This window comes from Piliocolobus tephrosceles, chromosome 12, assembly GCF_002776525.5.
Source record: "Piliocolobus tephrosceles isolate RC106 chromosome 12, ASM277652v3, whole genome shotgun sequence".
Classification (NCBI taxonomy): domain Eukaryota; kingdom Metazoa; phylum Chordata; class Mammalia; order Primates; family Cercopithecidae; genus Piliocolobus; species Piliocolobus tephrosceles.
The window spans coordinates 123561723-123586631 of NC_045445.1; the positions used below are offsets into that span (position 1 = coordinate 123561723).

General features: G+C 42.5%; 1 protein-coding gene across 1 annotated transcript in view; it reads left to right on the forward strand.

The window, feature by feature from the left end:
* The first annotated feature begins 14939 nt into the window (after positions 1-14939).
* PCYT1B (phosphate cytidylyltransferase 1, choline, beta) overlaps positions 14940-24909 on the forward strand; it is an 86905-nt gene continuing 76935 nt past the window's right edge. The window contains exon 1 of the mRNA XM_023202587.1: positions 14940-15290. Coding sequence (XP_023058355.1) covers positions 15174-15290 — 117 coding nt within the window. The 5' untranslated portion in view covers positions 14940-15173. The remainder of the gene's footprint in view (positions 15291-24909) is intronic.

Below are 24909 nucleotides of genomic sequence, written 5' to 3' on the forward strand. Positions count from 1 at the left end.
GTTTATTTTTGTTCTTTTTTTGTTTGTTTGTTTGTTTTTGTTCATTTGTTTTTGAGACAGTCTCACTCTGTTGCCCAGGCTAGAGTGCAGTGGCGCAATCACAGCTTACTGCAGCTTCAACCTCTTGGGCTCAAACAATCCTCCCATTTCAGCCTACCAAGTAACTGGGACTACAGGTGCATGCCACCACACGCAACTAGTTTTGCTTTTTTATTTTTAGTAGAGATGAAGTCTCACAATTTGCCCAGGCTGTTCTCAAACTCCTGGGCTCAAGAGATTCTCTGGTCCTGGCCTCCTTAAGTGCTAGTATTACAGGTGTGAGCGACCTCAAGCAGCTACAGTATCATTATTATACCTAAATAAATTAACAATAATTCCTTCATAGGATCCAGAAATTGTTGAAATTTCTAATTGTTTTATAAACATTGTCATTTTTACAGTGTTTTGAATTAGGATTCAAATAATACAGTGTACATATTGCAATTGATTGATATGTCTTTTAGATCTCATTTAATCCATAGGCTTCTTGCAATTTTTTGGTTGAAGAAACAAGGTTTGTTCTACAGAGTTTTCCACAATCTAGATTTCGCTGATTGCATCCCTGTGGTGTTAACATACTCCTTTATCCCTTCTGTATTTCCTGTAAATTGGCCTCAGATCAAGAGGTGTGATCAAAGCCAGGTTCTATTTACTTGGCAGACTATTTCATAGGTAGCACATATACTTCTATCAGGAGTACATAATGTTTGGGATTGCCTGTCTTTCTGTCATGTTAGCAGTAGTTGGTGCTAAGTGCCTAAACCCAATCTTTCCTTAGGGGTTATAAAGTGGAGATAATTCATTACCATCTTACCTTCTTCATTACTCATTCTAAGACAAGATACTTCTCTTGTTTGGTGACCTAGAGGGACAGTTTGTATAGGAAAGTTTAAATAAAGGCTTATTTCCCAGTTTTCAAAATGCTTTTCTCCAGCATCTTTCAATGCAGACAAATGAGGCTTGGGGGTTTCTTTCGAAAGTATTATGAACTCATGCATTGAAAAACATTAGATAGGTTTCAATCAATTGCAATTCTTATCCTTATTGATACTTAAACTTTTCATCTTTGACTGTCAGGAGTCTCCTAAGTCCTTTTGACGATTTTTATCTTTTTTAAAAAAGGATAATAGAACTTATATATTCATATGAGTATTGTTATCTTCACACTTTCAAATGATGACCAAAGACTTATTCCAAAAATGTTTTGAGCAATGGTAATACCATATGTGCTAGAGACTACCATGGTTCACTGCTAATGGTTTTGTTCCTGTTGAGTTCCTGCAATGAATGGTGGAGTGAGGTTATCCAGACCATTTTGTAGAAATAAAGGATTATTTTTCTTTGAAGATATGCTTATACCATACTTGCTTACTTAAGAGAATATCTTCACAAAGCAAGGGCAGACTTCTGTGAAAGACCATTGACCGCATATAGCTACTCTCAGACACCCTTAGTGTCCTTTTTTTTTTTTTTTTTTTTGAGATGGAGTTTTGCTCCTGTTGACCAGGATGGAGTGCAATGGTGAGATCTTGGCTCACTGAAACCTCTACCTCCTGGGTTCAAGCGATTCTCCTGCCTCAGCCTCCCAAGTAGCTGGAATTACAGACACATGCCACCACATCCAGCTAATTTTTGTATTTTTAGTAGAGACAAGGTTTCACCATGTTTGCCAGGCTGGTTTCAAACTCCTGACCTCAGATGATCTGCCCGTCTTAGCCTCCCAAAGTGCTGGGATTACAGGCGTGAGCCACCGCACCTGGCCTCCTTAGTGTCATTTGACCTGGCCTCTCATCTGGCATTTTAGTAGACTAGGTGTTTAAAATGATTGCTTTTGGAGATATTGAAAGAAAGTTTTTACATAGCCAGCTTCCTGGGACACATACACAAATAGGATTTCTTACTCTTGATGCAAACAAAATAGAGATTCTTCTTTTCTTTTTGAGAGCCAAATCCATGTGTGAATAAAGTCTCTCATCATCTCTCCTTCATCACAGTGGTTCTGAACGTTTTTTTGTTCTAAACTTTTAAAAGCCCTGATGCTAAACCCAAGGACAATTAGATCAGAATCTTTAGGGAGCAAGAATCAGCCCTCAGTGCTTTTGAAAGCCCCTAAGGTGATTCTAATGCACAACCAAGGTTGAGAACATTCCAGAGTAGAGCAAAGAGGATAAGAGTCTTTATTAAGAGATTAACTTAGACTTCCTGCTATGGTTTGAATGTGCCCCCCAAAGTTTATGTGTTAGAAACTTAATCCCCAATGCAACAGTGTCTAATAACAGGTGATTAGGTCATGAGGGCTCTGACCTCATGAGTGGATTAAAGTCATTAACACAGGAGAGGTTTAGTTACCACAAGGGTGGATTTGTTATAAAAGCAAGTTCAACTCCCTCTTGCTTTCTTACTCTTGCCTTCTCTTGCCCTTCTGCTTTCTGCCATGGGATGATGGAACACAAAGGCCCTCACCAGATGCTGGCACCATGCTGTTGGACTTCCCAGCTTCCAGAACTATAAGCCAAATACATTTCTGTTCATTATAAATTGCCCACTCTGAGGTAGTCTGTTACAGCAGCATAAAACAGACTAAGACACCCCTAAAGTGTTAGACACTCTTTTATCAAGAATAGGATATTTGTATACTTGTGGGCTTTTGGAAAGATCATTTCTCACCAGCACCACCTGTTATTCACAGATTTACACATCGCCCACAGAGAAGAAAACCTGGTGAGGCCACTTCTGCTTGTATTGCAGAGGAAGAACCCATCTGATGCCACTTTTAGGAAGATTTATTAGAGGATGTGGAGACATTATCTTCAGTGTGTGTTTTGTGATGACATTCTGCACTGGCACTTACTGAATGAGTCAAATATGATATTTAGAGGGCCTTAATAAAAGCTTTTATCTAGCTAGGTTGTATTATTAAATGTCAAACAAACTAAATTAAAAGCTTTCAACATGAAGGCTATCCAAAGAGAGCAGAATGAGAAAAGCATAAAAAATGTTGAGATACCAAGGCAGCATGCATTGAGTGGGGGCTTTGAGGTCCCACAGTCCTAAATGTGAAACTCAGTTCTGACACGGACCAGCTCTGTGACCTTGGGCAAATTATTTAATGTCTCTAAGCCCCAGTTGTTATCTGCAAACTGGACATAATGCCTGTTTCTGATACAGAGAAGGATGTCATAAATTACTAAGTATTAAATTTGCAGACAATGTTAGCAATTTTCTGCAATTGAATGACATTTTGTTAGCTTAATTTCCAGAATATCTGGAGATGAGATACCAGGCCCAGCTCATGCTAAGGAGGATGTGATAGAAAGAATAAGGGCCTCCCAAAGATGTCTACATTGTAATTTCCAGAACCTGTGAATGTGTTACCTTGTATGGCAAAAGAGACTTTATAGATGTGATTAAGTTAAGGGTCTTGAGATGGGAGAGATTATCCTGGATTATCCAAAGGAACTCAATGTAATTACAAGAGTCTTTTGAAGTGAAAGAGGAAGGCAGGAGACTCAGAGAATGTGTGACCAGTGAAGCAGAGGCCGGAGTGATGCAATTGCTGTCTTTGAAGATAGAAGAAAGCAGGCCAGGAGCCAAGGAATGCATGCAGCTTCTAGAAGCTAAAAAAAAAAAAAAAAAAAAAAAAAAAAAAAAAAAAAAAAAAAAAAAAGAAAAAAAAGAAAAGGCAAAGAAACAATTCCCCTAGAGCCTCCAGAAGAAATGCAGTCCTGCAGGTACATTGATTTTAGCCCACTGAGACCCATTTCAGACTTCTGACCCTGGTCCAGAACTTTAAGATAATATATTTGTGTTGTTTTAAGCCACCAAATTTCTAGTACATTGTTACAGCAGCCGTAGAAAACACACGGAAGCACAGAAGATTAAACTGAATCTCTCTTTGAGCATTCAAAGATTCTGAGAGCAGATTTTGCAAGACAAAGCGTCACTTTGGAGACCATGTCATTCAAAATCTAATAGTATAAAGTTCAAGGATTGTAATCATAGTTTACTTGTGAATGAATGTATCCCTCCTGGCATCAGACGGTCCTGATGACTCACTTGTCAATCAAGCTCATATGTATCATATGCAGAAGGCCCCCCGGCACAATGCTCAGGACCCTGCAGTACTCGCTGTAGTACTGGGAAACTGCCTGGTAGGACAGCAAGGAGGAAATCTCGTTATGGTACACCAATAATCAAGAAAGACCACTCTTTAGGGGTATACAAAGAAGTGTACATATGGTCAACCATGCTGGAGAATAATTTGATAACTGTGTCAAAAAACCATGTATCAAAAACTTTAAAATCATAAATACTCTGATTCAGCAATTCTACTTTAAGAAAATTCATCCTAGAAGGAAAAAAATTGGATTAATATGCACATCATTCACCTGCTTAACAAAAATCCATTCCTGGTTCCTATAATTGCTTATAGAATAACACTTGGGGAGACTGAAGGGAGACAGCAGTACATCCACTTATGTTGGCTAATTAAGACTGGCAGGTGTTCATACTGGGTGTAGCTTGGTGTAGACTTGAACCTGGTTAGATTATTAACCTTGAAGGTCTCTGAGCCACCTTTGCTACATTTGCTCTTTTTCACTAAAATGACTGAAACAGTGATTGTGACTAAGAGTTTCAATGTTAAGTCAGTGCCTGGCCTTGTACATTTATCATAAACTATCATCCAATTTTGTGGGTTAAATAAATTACAACTTTATATATGTGTGCAACTGAGCCCTTAAGTGTTGAAAATTACCTATGGTCTTACTCATCCACTGACATTCAGATAATATATTTGGCATGCAAAAGTTGTGAATCCAAATTATGTTCAAATACAAGTGAGGAATATTTATCCATCTTTTTTTCTGATGTATTATCTGTTTCAATTGCATGTCTGGACTCAAACCCCATAAAGAAGGGACCAAAATTTACATGGCACTCTTGAGTATGATGGCGGCTGTATTTGGAGTTTTGATTAAACTGCGCTACATGTGTGATTATTACTTGTAAACAGATGATTAGATATTAATTAGACAATAAGTGATTGTAAAGCACTTAGAAAATAAAAGTGTTTATAAATACCACCAAGTAATAGCAACAATCATTCTTTACTGACTACACAGCTGCTAATGTCAATAAGAATGATTTATTCCAGCTAAGGGCAACTTTAATTTATGCAAAAAACCCACCATCATATTTGTTTTGCTACAGCAAAACAAAATATATCATATATACAACTGATTTTATCATCATTTAAATACATACGTCTTGTTTTGATTTAAAAAATCTCTCTTTTAAGACCTTCTTACACACAGGTGCAATGACTGGTGTCCTTGAGTGCTAAAAATATTGGAGCTGGGTCTGGCGCAGTGGCTCACGCCTGTAATACCAGAGTTTTGGAAGGCTGAGGTGGGGGGATCACTTGAGGTCAGGAGTTCGAGACCCGTCTCTACTAAAAATACAAAAATTAGCTGGGTGCGGTGCCACACGCCTGTAATCCCAGCTACGCGGGAGGCTGAGGCAGGAGTACTGCTTGAACCGGAAGGCAGAGGTTGCAGTGAGCCGAGATCATGCCACTGTACTCCAGCCTGGGAGAAAGAGCAAGACTCTGTCTAAAAAAAAAAAAAAAAAAAAAAAAAGGAAAAAGAAAAAAAAGAATATTGGAGCTCCTTACTGTTCATCTCTCCAATCAGTTACAAATATTATATGCAAGACGTAAAATGACATTTTGTTAGCCGCATTTTCATGTATGCAATAGGTTTGTCATGTTGGGTCTGTGCAGTTTTTCCCTAGCTCCTTAAAACTGCGCTTACATTCAAATTTTGGTCACATTGATGAGTGAAGGTCAATTCTTTTTTGGTTATTATAGAAGTTAGAAAAAGAAGAAAATAAATTTTAATAATAAAACAAAACACTTTCTTTCTGTCTTCTTGATTACCTCCCACCCTCCGCAAAAATAGATTTTGAAGCCCTGACTATTTTCATGTCTCACCATTATTTTTTTTCCCTAATGGGCTTTTTTGTTTTGGAAATGGAGTTTCACTCTTGTTGCCCAGGCTGGAGGGCAATGACGCGATCTTGGCTCACTGTAGCCTCTGCCTCCCGGGTTCAAGCAATTCTCCTGCTTCAGCGGCCCGAGTAGCTGGGATTACAGGCACCCGCCACCATGTCCGGCTAACTTTTTTTTTGTATTTTTAGTAGAGACGGGATTTCGCCATGTTGGGCAGGCTTGTCTGGAACTCCTGGCCTCAGGTGATCCACCTGCCTTGGCCTCCCCCTAATGGCCTTTATAGGTCATAAGCCTGTATCAGCTGTGCTCTTGACCCACTGGTAAGCCTGGCAATGCAACTGTGTTTTGTTTTGTTTTTGACACAGGGTCTCACTCCGTCACCCAGGCTGGAGTGCAATGGCACAATCTTGGCTCACTGCAACCTCTGCCTCCCAGGTTCAAGTGATTCTCCTGCCTCAGCCTCCTGAGTAGCCACCTGGGATTACAGGTGTCCACCACCACACCCGGCTAATTTTTGTATTTTTGGTGGAGACAGGATTTCACCATGTGACGAGGCTGGTTTTGAACTCCTGACCGCAGGTGATCCGCCCACCTCGGCCTCCCAAATTGTTGGGATTACAGGCATGAGCCACTGCACTTGGCCGCAACTGTGTTTATTTTTCTTGTCGTTAGTAAATTCAAGCATCTAAAATGAGTCCAGATCCACAGTTGCACAAATATGAAATGAACTGAATGAATAAAAGTGAAGAATGCTTCATGTACATGAATTCAATAGAAAAGGGGTTAAGGGGTTATATTAGATGATGAGAGCTGCATGAGTTAGCTCAGCAGGCTTGTTAATAAAGCAAATCTAACTACTGTGTATCACACAATGAGGCAGTGTAGTTTAGTGGAAAAGAGTGTTGAACTTTGATTCAAGAGACCTGGATTCAAGTGATACTTCTACCACTTCTGCTTACTATGTGACCATGGTCAAATCACTTAACTGCTCTGAATTTGTTCATTCATTTGAAATTTTTCAGTTTTAAAGCATGTCAGTCTCATAGTGCTATTATAAGTCAATGTGTAAAAGCACCAAGGGAGGGGTGAAACACTTTCTACTGAAAAATGTTTTTATTACTATAATTTTCCTGGAATGGGTGGAAAGGATTTATGTATGGATTTTATTACTTAGTATGGTACAGTCTTTTCCTGGACTATTAGGCCCAGACCTTAAGCCACATGTGGATTGAGGTGGGGAAGTGGCTCAAAACAGAGACATAAAAGTATTAAAATTCCATAGGAGGTAATAACACTTTCTGGGAAATCTGAAATTCTTCTGTCATCTCTACCCTGTGTTTTCCATCTCTCTTTCTCCCTTCCTTCTTCATGATACATTTCTTTCTTTCTCTCTCTCTCTTTTTTTTTTTTTTTTTGAGACAGGGTCTTACTCTGTTGCCCAGGTTGGAGTGCACTGGCGCAATCTCGGCTCACTGCAACCTCTGCCTACCAGGTTCAAGCAAACCTGCCTAAGCCCCCAGAGCAGCTGGGACTACGGGTACATGCCACCATGGCTGGCTCATGTTTTTGTATTTTTAGTAGAGACCAGGTTTTGCCATGTTACCCAGTCTAGTCTTGAACTCCTGGATAGCTGAACAGCTGGATAGCTCCAGCTATCCACCTGCCTCGGCCTCCCAAAGTGCTGGGATTACAGGTGTGAGTCACACCACCCGGCCATAAATCTCTTGTTTGGTAAATCTGAGGCAGTGAGAAGAAAATGAATAGAAAAGGAAACGTGGGCTGCACGTGGTGGCTCATGCCTGTAATCTCAGCACTTTGGGAGGCCGAGGCAGGAAGATCACAAGTTCAGGAGTTCGAGACCAGCCTGGCCAATATGGTGAAACCCCCGTCTCTACTAATAATACAAAAAAAATTAGCCGGGCGTGGTGGCGCATGCCTGTAATCCCAGCTACTCGGGAGGCTGAGGCAGGAGAATTGCTTGAACCCGGGAGGCAGAGGTTTTAGTGAGCCGAGATTGCACCACACTACACTCCAGCCTGGGCGACAGAGTGAGACTTTGTCGAAAGAAAGAAAGAAAGAAAGGAAGAAAAGGAAGGAAGGAAGGAAGGAAGGAAGGAAGGAAGGAAGGAAGGAAGGAAGGAAGGTGGAAGAAATAGTAGAGTCAGGCCTGGCCATAGTGGCTCATTCCTATAATCCCAGCACTTGGGAGGCTGAGGCGGGCAGATCATTTGAGGTCAAGAGTTTGAGACCAGCCTGGCCAATATGGTAACATGGTGAAACCCAGTCTCTACTAAAAGTACAAAAAAACTGTCTGGGCGTGGTGGCATGTGCCTGCAATCCCAGCTACTCGGGAGGCTGGGGCAGGAGAATCGCTTGAACCCGGGAGATAGAAGTTGCAGTAAGCCAACATGATCACACTCTACACTCCAGCCTGGGTGACAGAGTGAGGCTCTGTCTCAAAAGCAAACAAACAAAACAAAACAAAAAACAACTTTATGGTGGGCACCCCTTAATGGTATCTTGAGACCTTTTGAGATGCCCCAGAAGCCGGCTCTGCAAGAAAGATTCAAGTTCAAGTAGTTTATTTGGGAGACGATCTATCCCAGGAAATACAGGAGCATGGGTAAGTGAAACAAGGAAAGGAAGGCAGTCGATAAAGGGTGCCCTGTGGCAAGTGGAACTTAATCCCACTGGAGGACTCTGGGAGTTAGTATAGAACATGCAATTCAGAGTTATTTCACTTGAGGGCTGAGGGAACTAGGGTATGTATACTTTGACTTCTATCAGTCATTGGTTGAAAGCTCTTAGGGATATGGGCTGTTAATTTTCTGGCCCTTTAGTTCTGACTCAGTGGTGGTGTTGGGAGGGCAGGGCTTTCTAAAGGCCAGATAAAGCCCCCAGGCAGAGAGATGCAGGTGCTGGCAGTTGACAGTGGGTCAGTTGTTGACTATGGTAACATCATAGTCATTATGGTAAGGCCTGAGGGGATTTCGGCAGGATTCAGACAGCGTCTGCTCAAAAGAGATTATTTTATTAGGTTGGTGCCAAAGTAATTGTGGTTTTGTCATTATTTTCAATGGCAAAAACTGCATTTACTTTTGCACCAACCTAATAGTTCTTCTTTGCAGATCTTTGAAAATAATGTTTTTCTTTCTTTTTTCTTTTTTTTCTTTTTTTGAGATGGAGTCTCCTCTGTTGTTCAGGCTGGAGTGCAGTGGTGCAATATCAGCTCACTGACACCTCCGCCTCCTGGGTTCGAGCGATTCTCCTGCCTCAGCCTCCCTAGTAGCTGGGATTACAGGCATGTGCCACCACGCCCGGCTAATTTTCTGTATTTTTAATAGAGATAGGGTTTCATCATGTTGGCCAGGCTGATCTTGAACTCCTGACCTCAAGTGATCTGCCCACCTCAGCCTCCCAAAGTGCTGGGATTACAGGCATGAGCCACTGTGCCTGGCCAAAAATAATGTTTTCAACAATTTGATGATGTTTATGTGAGGACTGCTTATAGGAAGGTAGATGTCATTTGTAGGTGTCTTCCAAGCTGAAGTTAAGGTCTCTATGGCTTGGCTTCCTCATCTGCAAAGTGGGGCAACTATACCTATCTGATTGGGTGTTGTCGGGGCTACAGGTAGGCTATGATAAGCATTAGGTTGGTGCAAAAATAATTGCGGTTTTTGTCATTTTATTTACTTATTTATTTATTTTGAGACAGAGTTTTGCTCTTGTCACCCAGGCTGGAGTGCAACGGTGTGGTCTCTGCTCACTGCAACCTCCGCCTCCTGGGTTCAAGTGATTCTCCCGCCTCAGCCTCCCTGGTAGCTGGGATTACAGGCGCCCACCAACACGCCTGGCTAATTTTTGTATTTTTAGTAGAGAAGGGGTTTCGTTATGTTGGCCAAGCTGGTCTTGAACTCCTGACCTCAGGTGATCCACCCGCCTCAGCCTCCCAAAATATTGGGATTACAGGCATGAGCCACCATGCGTGGCCTGTCATTACTTTTAATGGTAAAAACTGCAATTACTTTTGCATCAACCTAATACCTAGCATAGTGCTAGAGACATAAGAGGTACTCAATAAACAGTAGAAATAATCATGATAGTTCTTGTTAGGGACAGCACTGATCTGACAAGTTCTCACAGAAGGCATGCCCTTCTTGTTGAGGTCACAAGACTCAGAAGCCCTGTCTCTAAACATTCTCTGGGACTTTTCTGAACAGCCTGCCTCCAACATGTTTCCTCTACCTCTGCCAACTGGAGATAGGACTTTAGGACTTTGCTCCAGCTTTGTTCCTCAGTTTCAGCTTTCTTGTTTCCTCTCACTGAGGTCTGTGCATCTTTCTATTTGCTCATGACCGAACCACGCCTGTCTCACCCCAACCCTAATACCCAGCTCTTGATGTCTTTGGGGAGGAGAGTAATGTTCAGTGTTTTTTTCTAATCATAAGACTAATATAGGGTTGGTGCAGTGCCTCATGCCTGTAATCTCAGCACTTTGGGAGGCCAAGGCAGGCAGATCGCTTGAGCTCAGGAGTTCAAGACTAGCCTGGGCAACATGGCGAAACACCGTCTCTACGAAAAATTAGCCAGGCGTGGTTGCACGTCCTGTAGTCCCAGCTACCAGGAAGACTGAGGTGGGAGGATCACCTGAGCCTGGGAGGTCGAGGCTGCTGTGATCACGCCACTGCACTTCAGCCTGGGCAACAGAGTGAGACCCTATCTCAAAAAAAAAAAAAATGTTCATTTTTGAATATATATATATTTTGAGACGGTGTCTCACTCTGTCGCCCAGGCTGGAGTGCAATGGCGTGATCTCCGCTCACTGTAACCTCTGCCTCCCAGGTTCAAGCGATTCTTCTGCCTCAGCCTCCTGAGTAGCTGGGACTACAGGTGCCCGCCACCACGCCCAGCTAATTTTTATATTTTTAATAGAGACAGGGAGTCGCCATGTTGGCCAGGATGGTCTTGATCTCTTGACCTCGTGATCCACCCACCTCGCCCTCCCAAAGTGCTGGGATTATAGGCGTGAGCCACCACGCCCGGCCTTGAATATTTGTTGTAGGCAGAAATTTTTTTTTTAAAAGTAAAACAAAAATCTTCCATAACCCCACAGTTTAAAGATTTCACCTTTAGCATCTTGATATATTTCCTTGCAATGCTTTTTTCTGTGCATGTACATATCACATAATTGGGCTCATGTTTTTGGAATCACATTTTGCAGCCTGCTTTTCTATAATTGCAGCATTCTATAATGCTAACATGTGCCCATAACATTAGAATTTCTTCAAAAACATGACTCTTAGTGAGTGTACAATACTATATTATATGGACTTATTTTAGCAATTCCAACTATTGCTGTAAGTTGTATCTTTTTTGCCTTTTATAAATAATTCTGCATTAAGCATCTTCGTACATAATTATTTGTGTGCTTCTCTATTTCTTTTGGGATAAATTACCAAGTGGAATCCCTAGGTCAAAGGGTATGAATATTCTAAAGGCTGTTAGCATATACTGACAAATATCCTCTATGAAATTTCTAATGAAGTTAACACATGCATAGATTTTGTGCAATCATTACCATAATCAAGATACATAACGATTCTTGGCCGACCACGGGGGCTCACATCTGTAATCCTAGCACTTTGGGAGGCCGAGGCAGGTGAATCACTTGAGGCCAGAAGTTCCAGATCAGCCTGGGCGACACAGTGAAACCCTGTCTCTACCAAAAATACAGAAAGCTTAGACAGGAGTGGTGGCACACACCTGTGGTCCCAGATACTTGGGAGGCTCAGTGAGAGGATCGCTTGAGCCTAGGAGGCAGAGGTTGCAGTGAGCTGAGATTGCACCACTGCATTCCAGTCTGGGCAACAGAGAAAGATCCTGTCTCAAAAAAAAAAAAAAAAAGCTACATAATAATTCCATTACCCCAATAAACTCTTTCCTGCTATCCCTTCAGAGTTATCCCCTTCATAACCCTTATGGAATATTTAGCTCTGTAGTGTGGGATTAACTGATCATTCTTAGCTAATTGTCTTGATAGCATTACAATGCCCCCAAGTTAAAATAACCCATTCAAGTATTACCAAGAAGTTTCTGAGTCAGGTTGCAGCAGCTGCCAGGACTGGTCTCCGAAGTGGGTGGATCTGATAAGGACTCCTCTCAGAGTGGTGCCTGACAGAGTCTATTTCTGCCATTAAGACTGCAAGACATGCTGAGATTCAATCACAGGACTGTGGAGAGAGGAGCAGGAAGAAGCCAGGACTAGGCTGGAGTAGGACTAGTGGGAATGGAATTAGTTATAGAGCTTACCCTCAGGGCAGTTAGAAGTCTAAATTGCAAAGTTCAAGGACTTGGGATGAGTAAGTTGTCAGGTGTGACTTGGACTTAGCACAAAGTGGCACTGAAAGCTAAGGATTTGATGTGGGTAACACAATGAAGATATCCTAGGCAGAGGCAGTATCTTGGTTCAATGGGACAGAGGAGGATTAGGAGGAGAGGAAGGTGAGGAAGGGAGACAGAAAATATTGGGAGTCTAAAGGAATCGTCTAGGCTCTTGGACAAGAGTTCACAAGGACCCAGCTAGACATCAGAACTCTGTGAAATGGGCAGGTGAACAGGTGAACCTCTCATTCTGGAGAGAGAATTAGGTGACCAATTAGGAACCAAGGGGTGGCTCAGTGGCCCAGAATACAGTGGTGGTTAGGTGCTTTCCAATGTGAACAGTGACTCTAAGGCAGTGGTTTATAAACTTTAGCATGGGCCAGAATGCCTCCCAAACCAGGAGGTTTTGATTCAGTAGGTCTGGGGTGGGGATCTAGAATTTCTGACAAGTAACCAGGGCTGCTGCTGCTACTTCTCGGAGAAGCACACTTTGAGAACCACTGCTCAAAGGCAAAAATACATATATTGAGTTTAGAATAAACATGTCATTTGCACGTCACCCAGTACATGTAGGAAAAGGTCTCCTAAATGTAATACAGGGCTTGGCTCTTCCAGGTGATGAGCTGGTAGAGCTAAACCTGCTGCTGGAAGTGTTTTGTGCTTCCAGGAGGGCAAATAGCGTAGGAGGCAACTGGCCCCTTTGGATAACCCAAGCGTCAGTGGAATTCTCACATCACTGGAGTTCTGTCCTGTATAGGTCATAATACTCTTAAGTGATGTTATTCTGACTTAAAGGGCCAGCATCTGAAACTGTCAAACTGTAATTCTCTGCTACAGAATCCCTTTTCTTCTTCTTTTAGGGCTAGCCCTCTTTGCTTATTGAGGAGTAATAAAAATAATGTCCCCTTATATTAGCATAGCATGTTCCAGTTCAAAAAGTGCAATGACATGATATCTCTTTTGGTCTCCTTTCTGTGATGGAGGCAAGCCGTGTATTTGTATCCCATCCTTTGGGCTACTGATTCTCAAAGTATAGTTCCCAGACCTGCAGCATTAAGAACACCCAGAAACTCTCTAGAAAAGCAAATTCTGGCCCTACCCCAGACTTACTGAATCAGGTCTGGGGTCTGACAGGGGGCCAATAATTCGCATTTCTAACAAGTTCCCTGGTGATGCTGATGTTGGTGCTGCTGGTCCCAGACCATACTTGGATGAAAACCACTGCTATAGATAAAAATGAAAGATGTAGAAGCCCAGGGACTTGTCCTAAGAGAACTCCTGCCTAGATCCTTTTCTTACTACACCTGCTGCATCCCTGGTCCCTACACAACCGCCCCCCCCCCCCCCCCCCCCCCCCCCCCCAAAAAAAAAAAAAAAAAAAAAAAAAAAAAAAAAATCCTTCAAATGCCAGCTGCATTATTTTAGAATTTTGTGAATGTGAATACCTGTAAAATGAGGAAAACAATAGGATCTACCTCTTTGGGTTCTTACAAAGATTAAACAAGAAGTAGGTAAAGTACTTAGCACAGTGCTTGTGCTTAATAAATGCCGGCGATCATCATGATTTTTTATTAATATTGAAAGTGACAATTCACAATGAATACCTTGGTAAGTTGTTTCGGTGTGTGTCTTCAGAATGCTCCTCTTAAAATGTGAATGTCCCTAGATAATGTAGACATTAAAGCACCTGATCGTTAACGTTCCATCTCTGATTGCCATGAGCATTTGGCTGAGGGCAGGATACTTAGGAAATGGGATCCACTACAAGTAAAGTAGGAGCCAAGAGATAATAGAGCAGTGCATGGAACAGTGTATTGAAAGGCACACAACAGCAAGACTTCTTGAGGAAACTTTGAATAGCTGGGGACGGGGAAGAGTGGCTGACAGTGGAAGCAACTGGGAAGGGCAGCCAGGAGTAGGAGGCAGACTGTTAGGGAAAGACAATCTACCTCCTTCAAAGTTCCCCTTAGGGCAGCCCCAGGGGAGGGCTCCAGGGCTACACCAGGCCACAAGGGGATCTGCCAGGGTTCGCGTTGCATGAAGTCCAGGGGGTGAACACTCAGGTGCCCATAGTGAATGCCCGGAGGGGCCCCTCACTGGCAATTAGCACAATGAATTTGGGCCCAAAAGTGGCTTTGTCTTCAGGGTGACTCCTATTTGGCAAATATCCTGACTATGGCACATCATGCACCAGCTCATCCCAAGGACACGGTCCTTTATTAGTGGAGGTCTGCTATGTTGTTTCTCAAGGCGCCCTAGGCCCCTCAGGAAGCGGTTTTATGTTATCTGGGTGGCGCAGCCCGGGTCCCGTGCCCAGAGAGGACGGAGACCTTTGCAACTGAATTAAACAGAAGAAACAAAAGCAGTAAGTTCGGGCCCGTGGGTACGGCGGGCCAGCCAATGGGGCCCGGCCTCTCCCCGGCGGAGTGGTACTATGATGACAGTAGCCAACCAGCGCGCTCTATGCAAATGAGCTACTGTATCCCGCACCAGCCGCTTCAGTGTCGTCTGGTTGTTATAGTGATAAACTGAGGCCTTGCCTTTTGCCTTCTGACAGAGAGAGAGAGAAAGGGGCGGGGGGGGGGTAACCTCTTTACTTCCCCCAGGGAAGCCAGAAAAAAGGGGAGAAGAAGCGGGGGATGGGTGGAGGGTGGCGGGGAGAAAAATACGTGACAAAGAAAACATTCTCTGCCTGGGAGGAGACTCTCTGAGGGTGTAGAGCTAGAGGGAGCATTCACTGGCCATGCCAGTAGTTACCACTGATGCTGAGTCAGAAACAGGTATCCCAAAATCCCTTTCCAATGAGCCTCCCTCAGAAACCATGGAGGAAATAGAGCACACATGCCCACAGCCTCGACTGGTAAGTAAAGACAAAGGATGGAAATGTATGCGTGGCTATGGCATAAAAGAGTTCCTTATGCGCCCGCAGCCAGCGAGGAAAACGATGCCTAGAGGATTTTCATGTAAATGAGAAGAGCGCTACCGCCTAATCCTTCTCAGCTGTTTATACTTAGCTTCTATACCGGGCGCTGCTCTCAGTTTACAAAGCGTTATTGTATTGGCTGGGTAGGAAACGGGCTGCTTGGGATATGCTGTGTTTTTGTGCTTCGGGAGGAGGGGAGGGCCTTTTTCCTTTTAGGTGTGTTCTTGTCTGAAGGTAAAAAAATCCTACAGTGCAATTTTAAAATGGTATTCTCTTCACCAAGCTCGGGACGAGTCCCTTGTTAAGTTTTAAATTCTAGCTAAGGAATGATTCGTTCCTCAACTGATTTTGGTGCCTAATGCCAATTTGGGGGAAAAAAATGGAAACGACATGGAAGCAAAACTTCCCCATCCGTTTGAAAATGTTCAAAATAAATAAATAAATACATAGGAGTCCCTCAATGATTTACTTAGAAATAATACGCATTTAAAATGAATTGTAAAACATTTCCAGAGTGTGCTGTGAGGGTTTCTCTTCAGGTAGTGGAAACCTGGGGACACTACATTTATTTAGAAAGGGGCTGCATGCCTTTAAGAATGAAAGTGTGGAAACGGGGTACTGAGAGCGTCCTTCCGCCTCCATAACTGCACCGTAACTGCTCTCCCAAATTTGGTCGTTTCTCTACCACTGGTCATGATCTTTTAGGTAGGTGTGAAACTTCGTTCCCAACCACCGCAGCATGTGTCCTCAAGGAATCAAAAACACGCATGGGTGGTGGGTTTTCTGTGGTCCGAAGTCTTGTGGAACTTGGGGAGACCTCTCTTTGAGCCCCCCAATCCAAAAGACACACTAAAGCTATCCTTTCCTTTAGCGACTTCCCTCAAGTTAAAAGGTGGACTATTTTGATTGGCTGTGGAGTTTGACCCTGGGAAGAGTTTTATAAAAAAGGATTTTGTGATGTAGCATTTTCTCTGAACCTGCAAAATTAGGGCTCACAGTTGAGAAGGCCAACCCACCATAAAACTGTTATTTCTTAATACGAGTTAATAAGCGTTCAAAGGAGCTTAGAACAACTTCCTAAAAAGCACAAATACAGAGGAAGTTATATTAGAGCCCTGTGGACTTTTTTTCCCCTATGCTTCTATTTTTAAAAATATTTTCTCTTAGGACAGTTTAATAGTAACTGTGCCCTAACACTTTAGCCACTTACTGAATGACACACAATGTAGTGTCTATGTTCTCATGAGACACAAACCATCCCAATAAGTTTGTTACTAAGGGATTCCTTTGAGTCACTAAACAACTCATGGGTTTAGCATAAAGAAAAATGACCACTGAAAGCATATTACAAGATCATCATATGCACATATACATATATATACATAAATACAGAGAGAGAGAGACTCACTCTGTTGTCCAGGCTGGCCTCAAACTTGAACTCCTGGACTCAAGTGATCCTCCTGCCTCAGCCTCCCAAGTACCTGGGATTACAGGCTTGTGCCACACAGCACTATATATATATGTGTGTGTGTGTGTGTGTGTGCGTGTGCCCATGCTCACCCAAAAATGTATTTTTTAAAGTAACCGCAATCTTCAAATTTGCATCACATACCTTCCTGACAGAGGTAAAGGGCAGAGGAGAGAAAGGCAGCATCCAGCTCCAGTTTGTGCATCATTTCAGTCTCTTTTGTCTACTAGTTTTCCTTCCATTTTTACCTCTTAGCTATGCTGCTTCTTGGTTGCTAATGCCTGAGGGAGATGGGCAGAGAAAATTAAGGGAAAGAAGAAAGTTCAAGTTACTTTTTTTTTTTTTTAGATGGAGTCTCACTCTGTCCTCCAGGCTAGAGTACAGTGGCCCGATCTTGGCTCACCACAACCTCCACCTCCCAGGTTCAAGCGATTCTCCTGCCTCAGCCTCCTGAGTAGCTGGGATTACAGGTGGGCAGCACCATGCCTGGCTAATTTTTTTTGTATTTTTGGTATAGAAGGGGTTTTGCCATGTTGGTCAGGCTGGTCTCGAACTCCTGCCCTCAGGTGTACCCACCTTGGCTTCCCAAAGTATTAGGATTACAGGTGTGAGCCACTGCGCCTGGCCAAGTTCCTTTCCACTTTCACTTGTGACAGCTTATTCCAGGTGGTAACTCACAAGAACCACGCTAAGCTGGCAATGTGCTCTACAGCCTCACCTCCCACCCATTGTAGAAATAAGGAAACTGAGGTTCAGAGAGAGTAAGTGACTTGCCCAAGGGTCACACTGCTTTGAAGGGGGGAGAGCTAGGATTTGAACCCAGAGCTCTACACCTGAAAAGTGGAAGATCTTTCTTCTATAACATACTCGTAAATGAGATACATTCCCTTCCCATCTTTTTGGCAGTTCTGGTTTGTGTGTGTGTATGTGTGTGTTTGTGTGTGTGTATCATACACATGCATAGGTATGAGAGGGATGTACAGAAGTTGAACTGTTGAAGCACCTGCTTTGATTTACTTATGATACAAAATTTTCCATGTTGTTCATCATTATCATGGGCTACTGAAATTTGACTGTTGAAATAGGGGCTTGCAACCAATTTATAAAACACTACTAAAATTTTTAAAGTCCCTTCTCTTAGAAGCTAACTTTGATCACTGTAGGTTTATATTCTAAATTTAGATTTATACTTCATAGCCTAACTTTACTTTGCTAATGATCTTACTTTAATAATGAAGGCACATGCTAACTACTTAATAAAAAAGTTTGTTGATGAAGAGAGTGAGCAGCAAGTGAAAACATGAAATTAACATTTCTTTCTGGTTTTTAGTAGTTTCTGTTGATCTTGTAGCTTTGCTAGTGTCTTCATATTTCAAATTGTATAAATTCTGCATTTCTCCCAGCACCCAGGCATATAGCTCCAAATTGCATGTGGGTCACTGACACCACAGCCATCATCAGAGTGTGGCTACTGAGTTGCTTAACTAACTACGGAAAGTGTATGAAATGTTTGCAGGGGGCCTGTTTAGGATTGAAGCTCCACACTTGGATTCTCCTTCAGAGGTCAGGCTCCTTCTCCCAGTTGCTGAAATGAAGTGGGGAGCTGGCATACGTGAGTGAATAAATAGGACTTTAAAGCAGTCTATATTTTAGATCCCTGTAAGTAACAAATTGATAATAATATTGCGGATATGATTGAATTATATTTCAGGGGGAAGTTTTTCTGACAGGAATACTTGTAGTTTCTCTACCTGCCTTATTCTTCATTAGAGGAACATATAAGAAAGGAGACGATTAAATAGAATGCAATAACTCTGATAAAGAAATTAGAAAAGAAATAACAAAAACATTACCTAGGTTTTATGATAGAGCCTGTATTTTAGGAATGTAATCTTACTACCCTTACCATTTTACCATGGTGCTCTGATTTGAGATGCTTTTGAGAACTCTTTACATTGTTACAATGTTTACTCTTGATTCTTGACTTGTTTTCTGTTCTTTACTATTTTCCTGATTAAACACGATGCAAGGTGACTCATAAGCTTGACTGTCAAGATGAGAAACTGAGTGACCTTGGGTGATATGACGTAATAGCCCTTCTTGGAAACCTAATTCCTGAGATACAAGGACTCCTCTGAGCAAGGACTGTGTCCTCATATCTTCCTAGCCCTCAGATTATGCCTAGAAAGATCCTCTGGGCTCAGCAGGTGTCCCAGAAGCCCTTTCTAACAAGGCCCAGCCACCCTGAAAGTTGTCTGCTTGAGGATTTGGTTAATGACCTTGGTCAAGTTCTTCTAGAGGTGCATTCTGTTGTCAGAAGGAATTGTAATTCTAGCCTGCAATAGTCACTTCCATGAAGATGGATATACTATGGATCAACTGAGAAGGCCTTGGAAATAAAAAAGGGCTGGTCGATATGCCACGTTAGCAGGAGGAGTTCATTTCGGGTTTAACTTCAAAGCGGAGCAGTGCCAAGAGACTGCTGTCTTGCAGAAGGTTCATTATGTCAGTTTGGAGGTAGCATGCTCATCTGCTAGTGTTCAGAAAGATGATCAGATTTCCAGAGACATCAATGGCTTCCTTTGCTAATATCGCCATCTATTTAGCCACCTAGAACAGCATACATTTTAAAGTGAAACACTCTTAATGTGCAATATTGGCGAAAATAAACAAACATGAGCTTCCTTGGGCATTTACTGTGGTCAACTGGAATTCTGCCTAAGGTTATTATTAGATATCTTCCTGCTGGTCTCTATCCAAATGCAACATCCATGTCTTGCAAATTGATACTAGTCAGTTGTATTTAGCATGGAATCAATCAATTAGTTTCTTTGATTCTTTTAGGTTTGTTCTCTCACTACCCCTCCAACCCCTATTTGCCTAATGCTAAGCGCTTATGGAAGAAATAAATCTAAATCAAATATGATAGGTAGTTTCTGTGTTTTATTTTGGTGATTTAGCATATAGAAATCGAAAGAGTGCATGTATATCTCCTCAATCAGGCAGTGAGGAAGATTTAAAGTACTTAGCAATGCAGAGCTTTGGAAGATAACTGAGAGAAAAGTGAGTCTCCTACCAATCCTTACCAACCCCTACCATCCCCCTTACCCATGGGATCCACAGTCAGCCAGGTGGTTAACCACTTCCAGACACAGCAATGCACCAGGTGCTGTGGAGAGAAATAAAAGAAGTGAATCCAAAGCCCTTGCCCCTAAAGGGGCATTTCCATTTAATAGAAGGTAGTAGTTTGGTTTGTGGAAGCATGCTAGGATGCTGAAATCCCTTAAGAGAGCTTTTTTGTAAGTTTGACTTTAACATATTAGACTTTCTTAAGAGCTGTATTTTATCCATTGAGCAGAAGTACTTCCCGGCAGGGAGGACTCTGTCAACCCAATCCCAAAGTTAAGACAAGTCCCTGCATTTGAATAAAAGGTTTCACTTGCTGACCCCAAAACATATTTTGGGACATGGAAAGGATCAATCTATTTTTGAGTGGATCTTAAGCCCCCATTGTGGGTGGCACATACTGGCCCAGAACACTAAAACAGCTCTGCCCAGTAGAAATACAGCATGAGCCACATGTGTAATTGAAAATTTTCAAGTGGCCACAGTTTTAAAAGTTAAAAAAAGGTGAAATTAATTTTGTATCCAAAATATTATCATGTCAGCATGCAATATAAAAATTATTAGTGAGATCTTATGTTATTTTCTTTGTACTAAGTCTGAAATCCAATGTGTATATTGTATTTGCAACACATCTCAATTTGGACTAGCTAATTTCAAGTGCTCAATGGCTACATGTGGCTTTACAGGGAGCTTAGACACTTACCCAGCCCTGTTAGGATCAGTTCTGAGGACCTACAGTGATAAATAGTTTTCACATTGCACAGTTCACATATACATATATGTAGTCATAACTAAAACCGAACATCACTTTTCCTTACTTCATGTTTTGCACTCTTATACTTTCTATGCTATCCTTTCTTATTCTATTTCAGTTAAGAGACTATTGCAGTAATCTAGATGAGAGTTAATAAGTTTGAAGTTATAGAAGGACAGTGGGAAAGGAGAGAACTAGATAGATATGGGAAACACTAAGGAGGTAAATGCCCTAGGATTTGATAACTAAGTCTGAGCATGGGGCAGGTTCAATGAAAGATCAAGGGACCAGGCGCAGTGGCTCATGCCTGTAATCCCAACACTTTGGGAGGTGAGGCAGGCGGATCACTTGAGGTCAGGAGTTCGAGACCAGCTTGGCCAACATGGCAAAAACTCATCTCTACTAAAAATACAAAAATTAGCTGGGCGTGGTAGTGTGCTCCTGTAATCCCAGCTACTCGGGAGGCTGAGGCAGGAGAATCGCTTGAACCCGGGAGGCGGAGGTTGCAGTGAGCTGAGATCGTGCCACTGCACTCCAGCCTGGGTGACAGAGCGAGACTCCATCTCAAAAAAAAAAAAAAAAAAAAAAAAAGATCAAGGAAGGCACAGTTGGTTTTCTGGCTCCAGCTAGTGAGTGTCATCACTGAGATGGGTGCGCCAGGGAAGTAGAGTTTGTGAGAATTATGTCTGAGGTGCCATGGGGACTTCCACTTGGAGATGTCTAGTTCATGTTTGGTTGGGGAATTCAGGAGAGAGTTCTGAGCTGGAGATATAGATCTGGGAAATAGCATGGAGGAGATGGAAGTGAAATTGAGGCAGTGAAATGAATGAGAGTGAAATTGAGTTAGTTTCTGGACTGAGAAGGAAGTGAATGGAAATGGTTACCTAGGAAGAGTGCCTCAGGATAATCCCACTACTGGGCTAATTCTAGAAAGTAACTGACCCTGAGCCATCCTATCAGGCTCTTAGAGGGAGAAAATAGAGGAGCTGTAATTAAAGCTATTAGAATCTTCCTTCTATTCATCTGTCTCTACATGAAATCTGGTTAAGCTAATCTACTTCATCCCAGAATCTTCCCAGGTTGGAACCCTGAGAAAGACTATTTAAAGGGCCAATAGAAGAAGGATCATGAAAAGAAGACAGAGGAGTATTTCTCAAATAGTTGGGAGATCAAGGGACCAAGGGCAGTGTAAGTTTCATGGAGGGAATGTCCAATAGAACCAAATGCAGTAGAGAGATCAAATGAGATAAGAAGGAAAAATTTCCTTTGTATTTAGAAAGAAGAGGTCAATGATGATGCTTCAGTGAAGTGGTGGGAGCGGAGGCTGGATGGCATTAGATTGAGGAGCCTCTAGGTGATAGGGAAGAGGAAGCTTGACTGAGCGAGGAAGCAGATAGAATGTATAGTACCCAGAGGTGGACAAATCAGGGCTTAGGGTCACTAGAGACTAGGTTTTCCCCTTCCTTCTTTTGTAACTTTCATCTTCCCTCCCTTCATCTTTTTTTCCTTGTATTTTTCATTCCTTTCATCCACCCAAGATGTCAAATCTTTTGGTTGGCTCATTCTTTTAAGATGATAGCAACTTGTGCCTAAATATAAATGGGAAAGAGCCAGTGGGAGAGGGAAAGGGTGATGGTGATGGGGACAACTGATGAAGGGAATGTCTCTTAGGCTGGACAGGTTGGACTCCAGTGCACAAGTGGAAGGATTGGCTTCAGGGAGAAAAAAAGACACGTCTCCCACTGTGGTGGTGAGGAAGCTGGCAAGGATGGTTTGGGTAAGAATAAGTTATAAGAGGAAGGGTACTGAAAGTTGAAGGCCTCTCCATCTGATAGCCTTTGTTTTTCATCTGTGAAGGTGGAAGCAAAATCATGGTGGTTTATTTCTGGCTAGTGCAGAAGTATAATTCTGGGATATCCTGGGTAGTTGAGTCCAGCCCCGGGATACGTCCTCTCCTGATGCCTCCAGGCTGTGAGTAGGGAGAAGTGGAAAGGCTGGGGTGGTTCCTGATGAGGGCAAATGGATCTGCTTCCTTGTGGCCTCTGGGGCTCCACACCAATGCCCATCAAGCCAAATCTAGATCTGGCCACAGAGAGCTAAACTAGCCCACAGTGAAAGGACAGGGGACTGGCAAGACAAATATGCTGAAGCTTGGTCTCGACTTGCTGGAGCCCATAGTCTTGTTCCAGTGTCAGTTTTGCCATTGAATTGTTGTGTGCACTTAAGCAAATCACTTTCCTCTCTGGATTCCATGCTGTCCCCCACAATGGATTGGATAGATCCTTAGACTGTGATTCTAGCTTTCATTGCCTTGGGACTTGGTCTACTGCAGTATGTTCTGTTTGAGCTCATGCTCCTATCAAAAGTCTGGGCTACCCCATTCCTTACCCCCTGTGGGTTTTATCCATTTGGGGTAAAAACAGGTTGCATGATCTTATGGTAAGACACACTGGCTAAATATGAATAACAAATGTTCACAAGCACTTTGAAATTTTACATTGATGTTGTACAAACCACTTCAGCTGTCTTCTGTTTTATTCTTCAGATGCTTCCTCAGAAAGGTTGAATGTATTCCAAATAATATATGGAATGTTCTATTCATTGTTTAGAGAAACCTGTGTTGAATCTCTTCTTAATGTGAACAGTAGCCTCCTAATTTATCTATTTCATGCTGCAGAAGTTTGAAACATTGGACCTTCTTTGAGGCATGGCAGTATGGGCTTGAACTATAGGGGCCGTTTTTTTTTTTTTTTTTTTTTTGAGACAGAGTCTCACTCTGTCGCCCAGGCTGGAGTGCAGTGGCCAGATCTTGGCTCACTGCAAGCTCCGCCTCCCAGGTTTACACCATTCTCCTGCCTCAGCCTCCCGAGTAGCTGGGACTACAGGCACCCGCCACCTTGCCCAGCTAGTTTTTTTTGTATTTTTTTTAGTAGAGACAGGGTTTCACCGTGTTAGCCAGGATGGTCTCCATCTCCTGACCTCGTGATCCACCCGTCTTGGCTCCCAAACTGCTGGGATTACAGGCTTGATATAGGGGGCTTTCTTAACCAATGCTATCCATCTAAGCTTGCTACTTAGGGTTCAAGTCCAGCAATGGGTTAGGCCGTAGTACCAAAGCTCTTGCATCTTCAGTTGGTGCCCCACACAAAGCATTTTAGTGACCCTAAGGGAAATGAATGCAGGAAAAGAGTTACTCCATCAGATCACTGGGGGGAAGAATGAAAAGGAAAAAAAGCAAGGAAGGTAGAAACAAACTAAGTCATTGCAAGCTAGGCCTATTTTCTTCCAATAATCTCACAGGTAACAGCCTCTACCTTGCTAGGATCTGATTACCCGTTGCTGGCCTCAGACCATAGCATTATTGTTTTAACATTCCTACCTTCCTCTTTATCCCAGCATGAACCTGGTTGTATGGGAGGCTGGGAAGCTGACCTTGCTTGGGGATAAAGAGACAGTTTAGCACTCAATGATCTTGAAGTCAGACTTGAAAACACAGTGATTAGAAAATAAAGCAGTGAGCCCTGGTAGTGTGCGCCTGTGTAATAATGTGCAGGGCCACACGGGGCTAGCCTTTTGAGCAGAATTCATTTTCATATAATCTCCTCCCTCCCGCCAAAGTCTTTGACTTGGTGTTTTTGTTTTCTACTCGGTAATTCATGCATGCTGAACCTGACATCAGTGTAAAAGGATGCTGAGGGTTACTTAAACTGTCATTTAAGAAAAATAACAACAACGATAATAGGTTAATAGAAACATCATGAATGATGTGTACAGCCTATTGCCAACCAAATGATGTTGAAAGCCCATTCCTGGTACATGCAGGCTTCTGTGTTTCATCTCTAGTGTGCCTAATATTGACTGTAGGCACAGTCACATAATAATAAATTCTATTGTACCTCCAAATTGTTTAGTTATAAGGTAATTGTTCTATATGGGATTTGAGGCTAGTGGTCTCACTCCTTTTTCTCCATGGGCAAGTTGCGGAATTGAACAACCATTCACAGTGCACACTGTATTGGGCACTGTGTTGAATGCTCTATATGTATTATCTCATTTAATCAGGCTGCAGAACCATGAAATGAGCATTACTATTCCTCATGTTATAAGTAAGGAAATAAAGAATCAAGTAATTTCCCAAAGATCCAAATACATACATACATATGTGTGTGTGTGTGTGTGTGTGTGTGTGTGTGTGTGTGTGTGTGTGT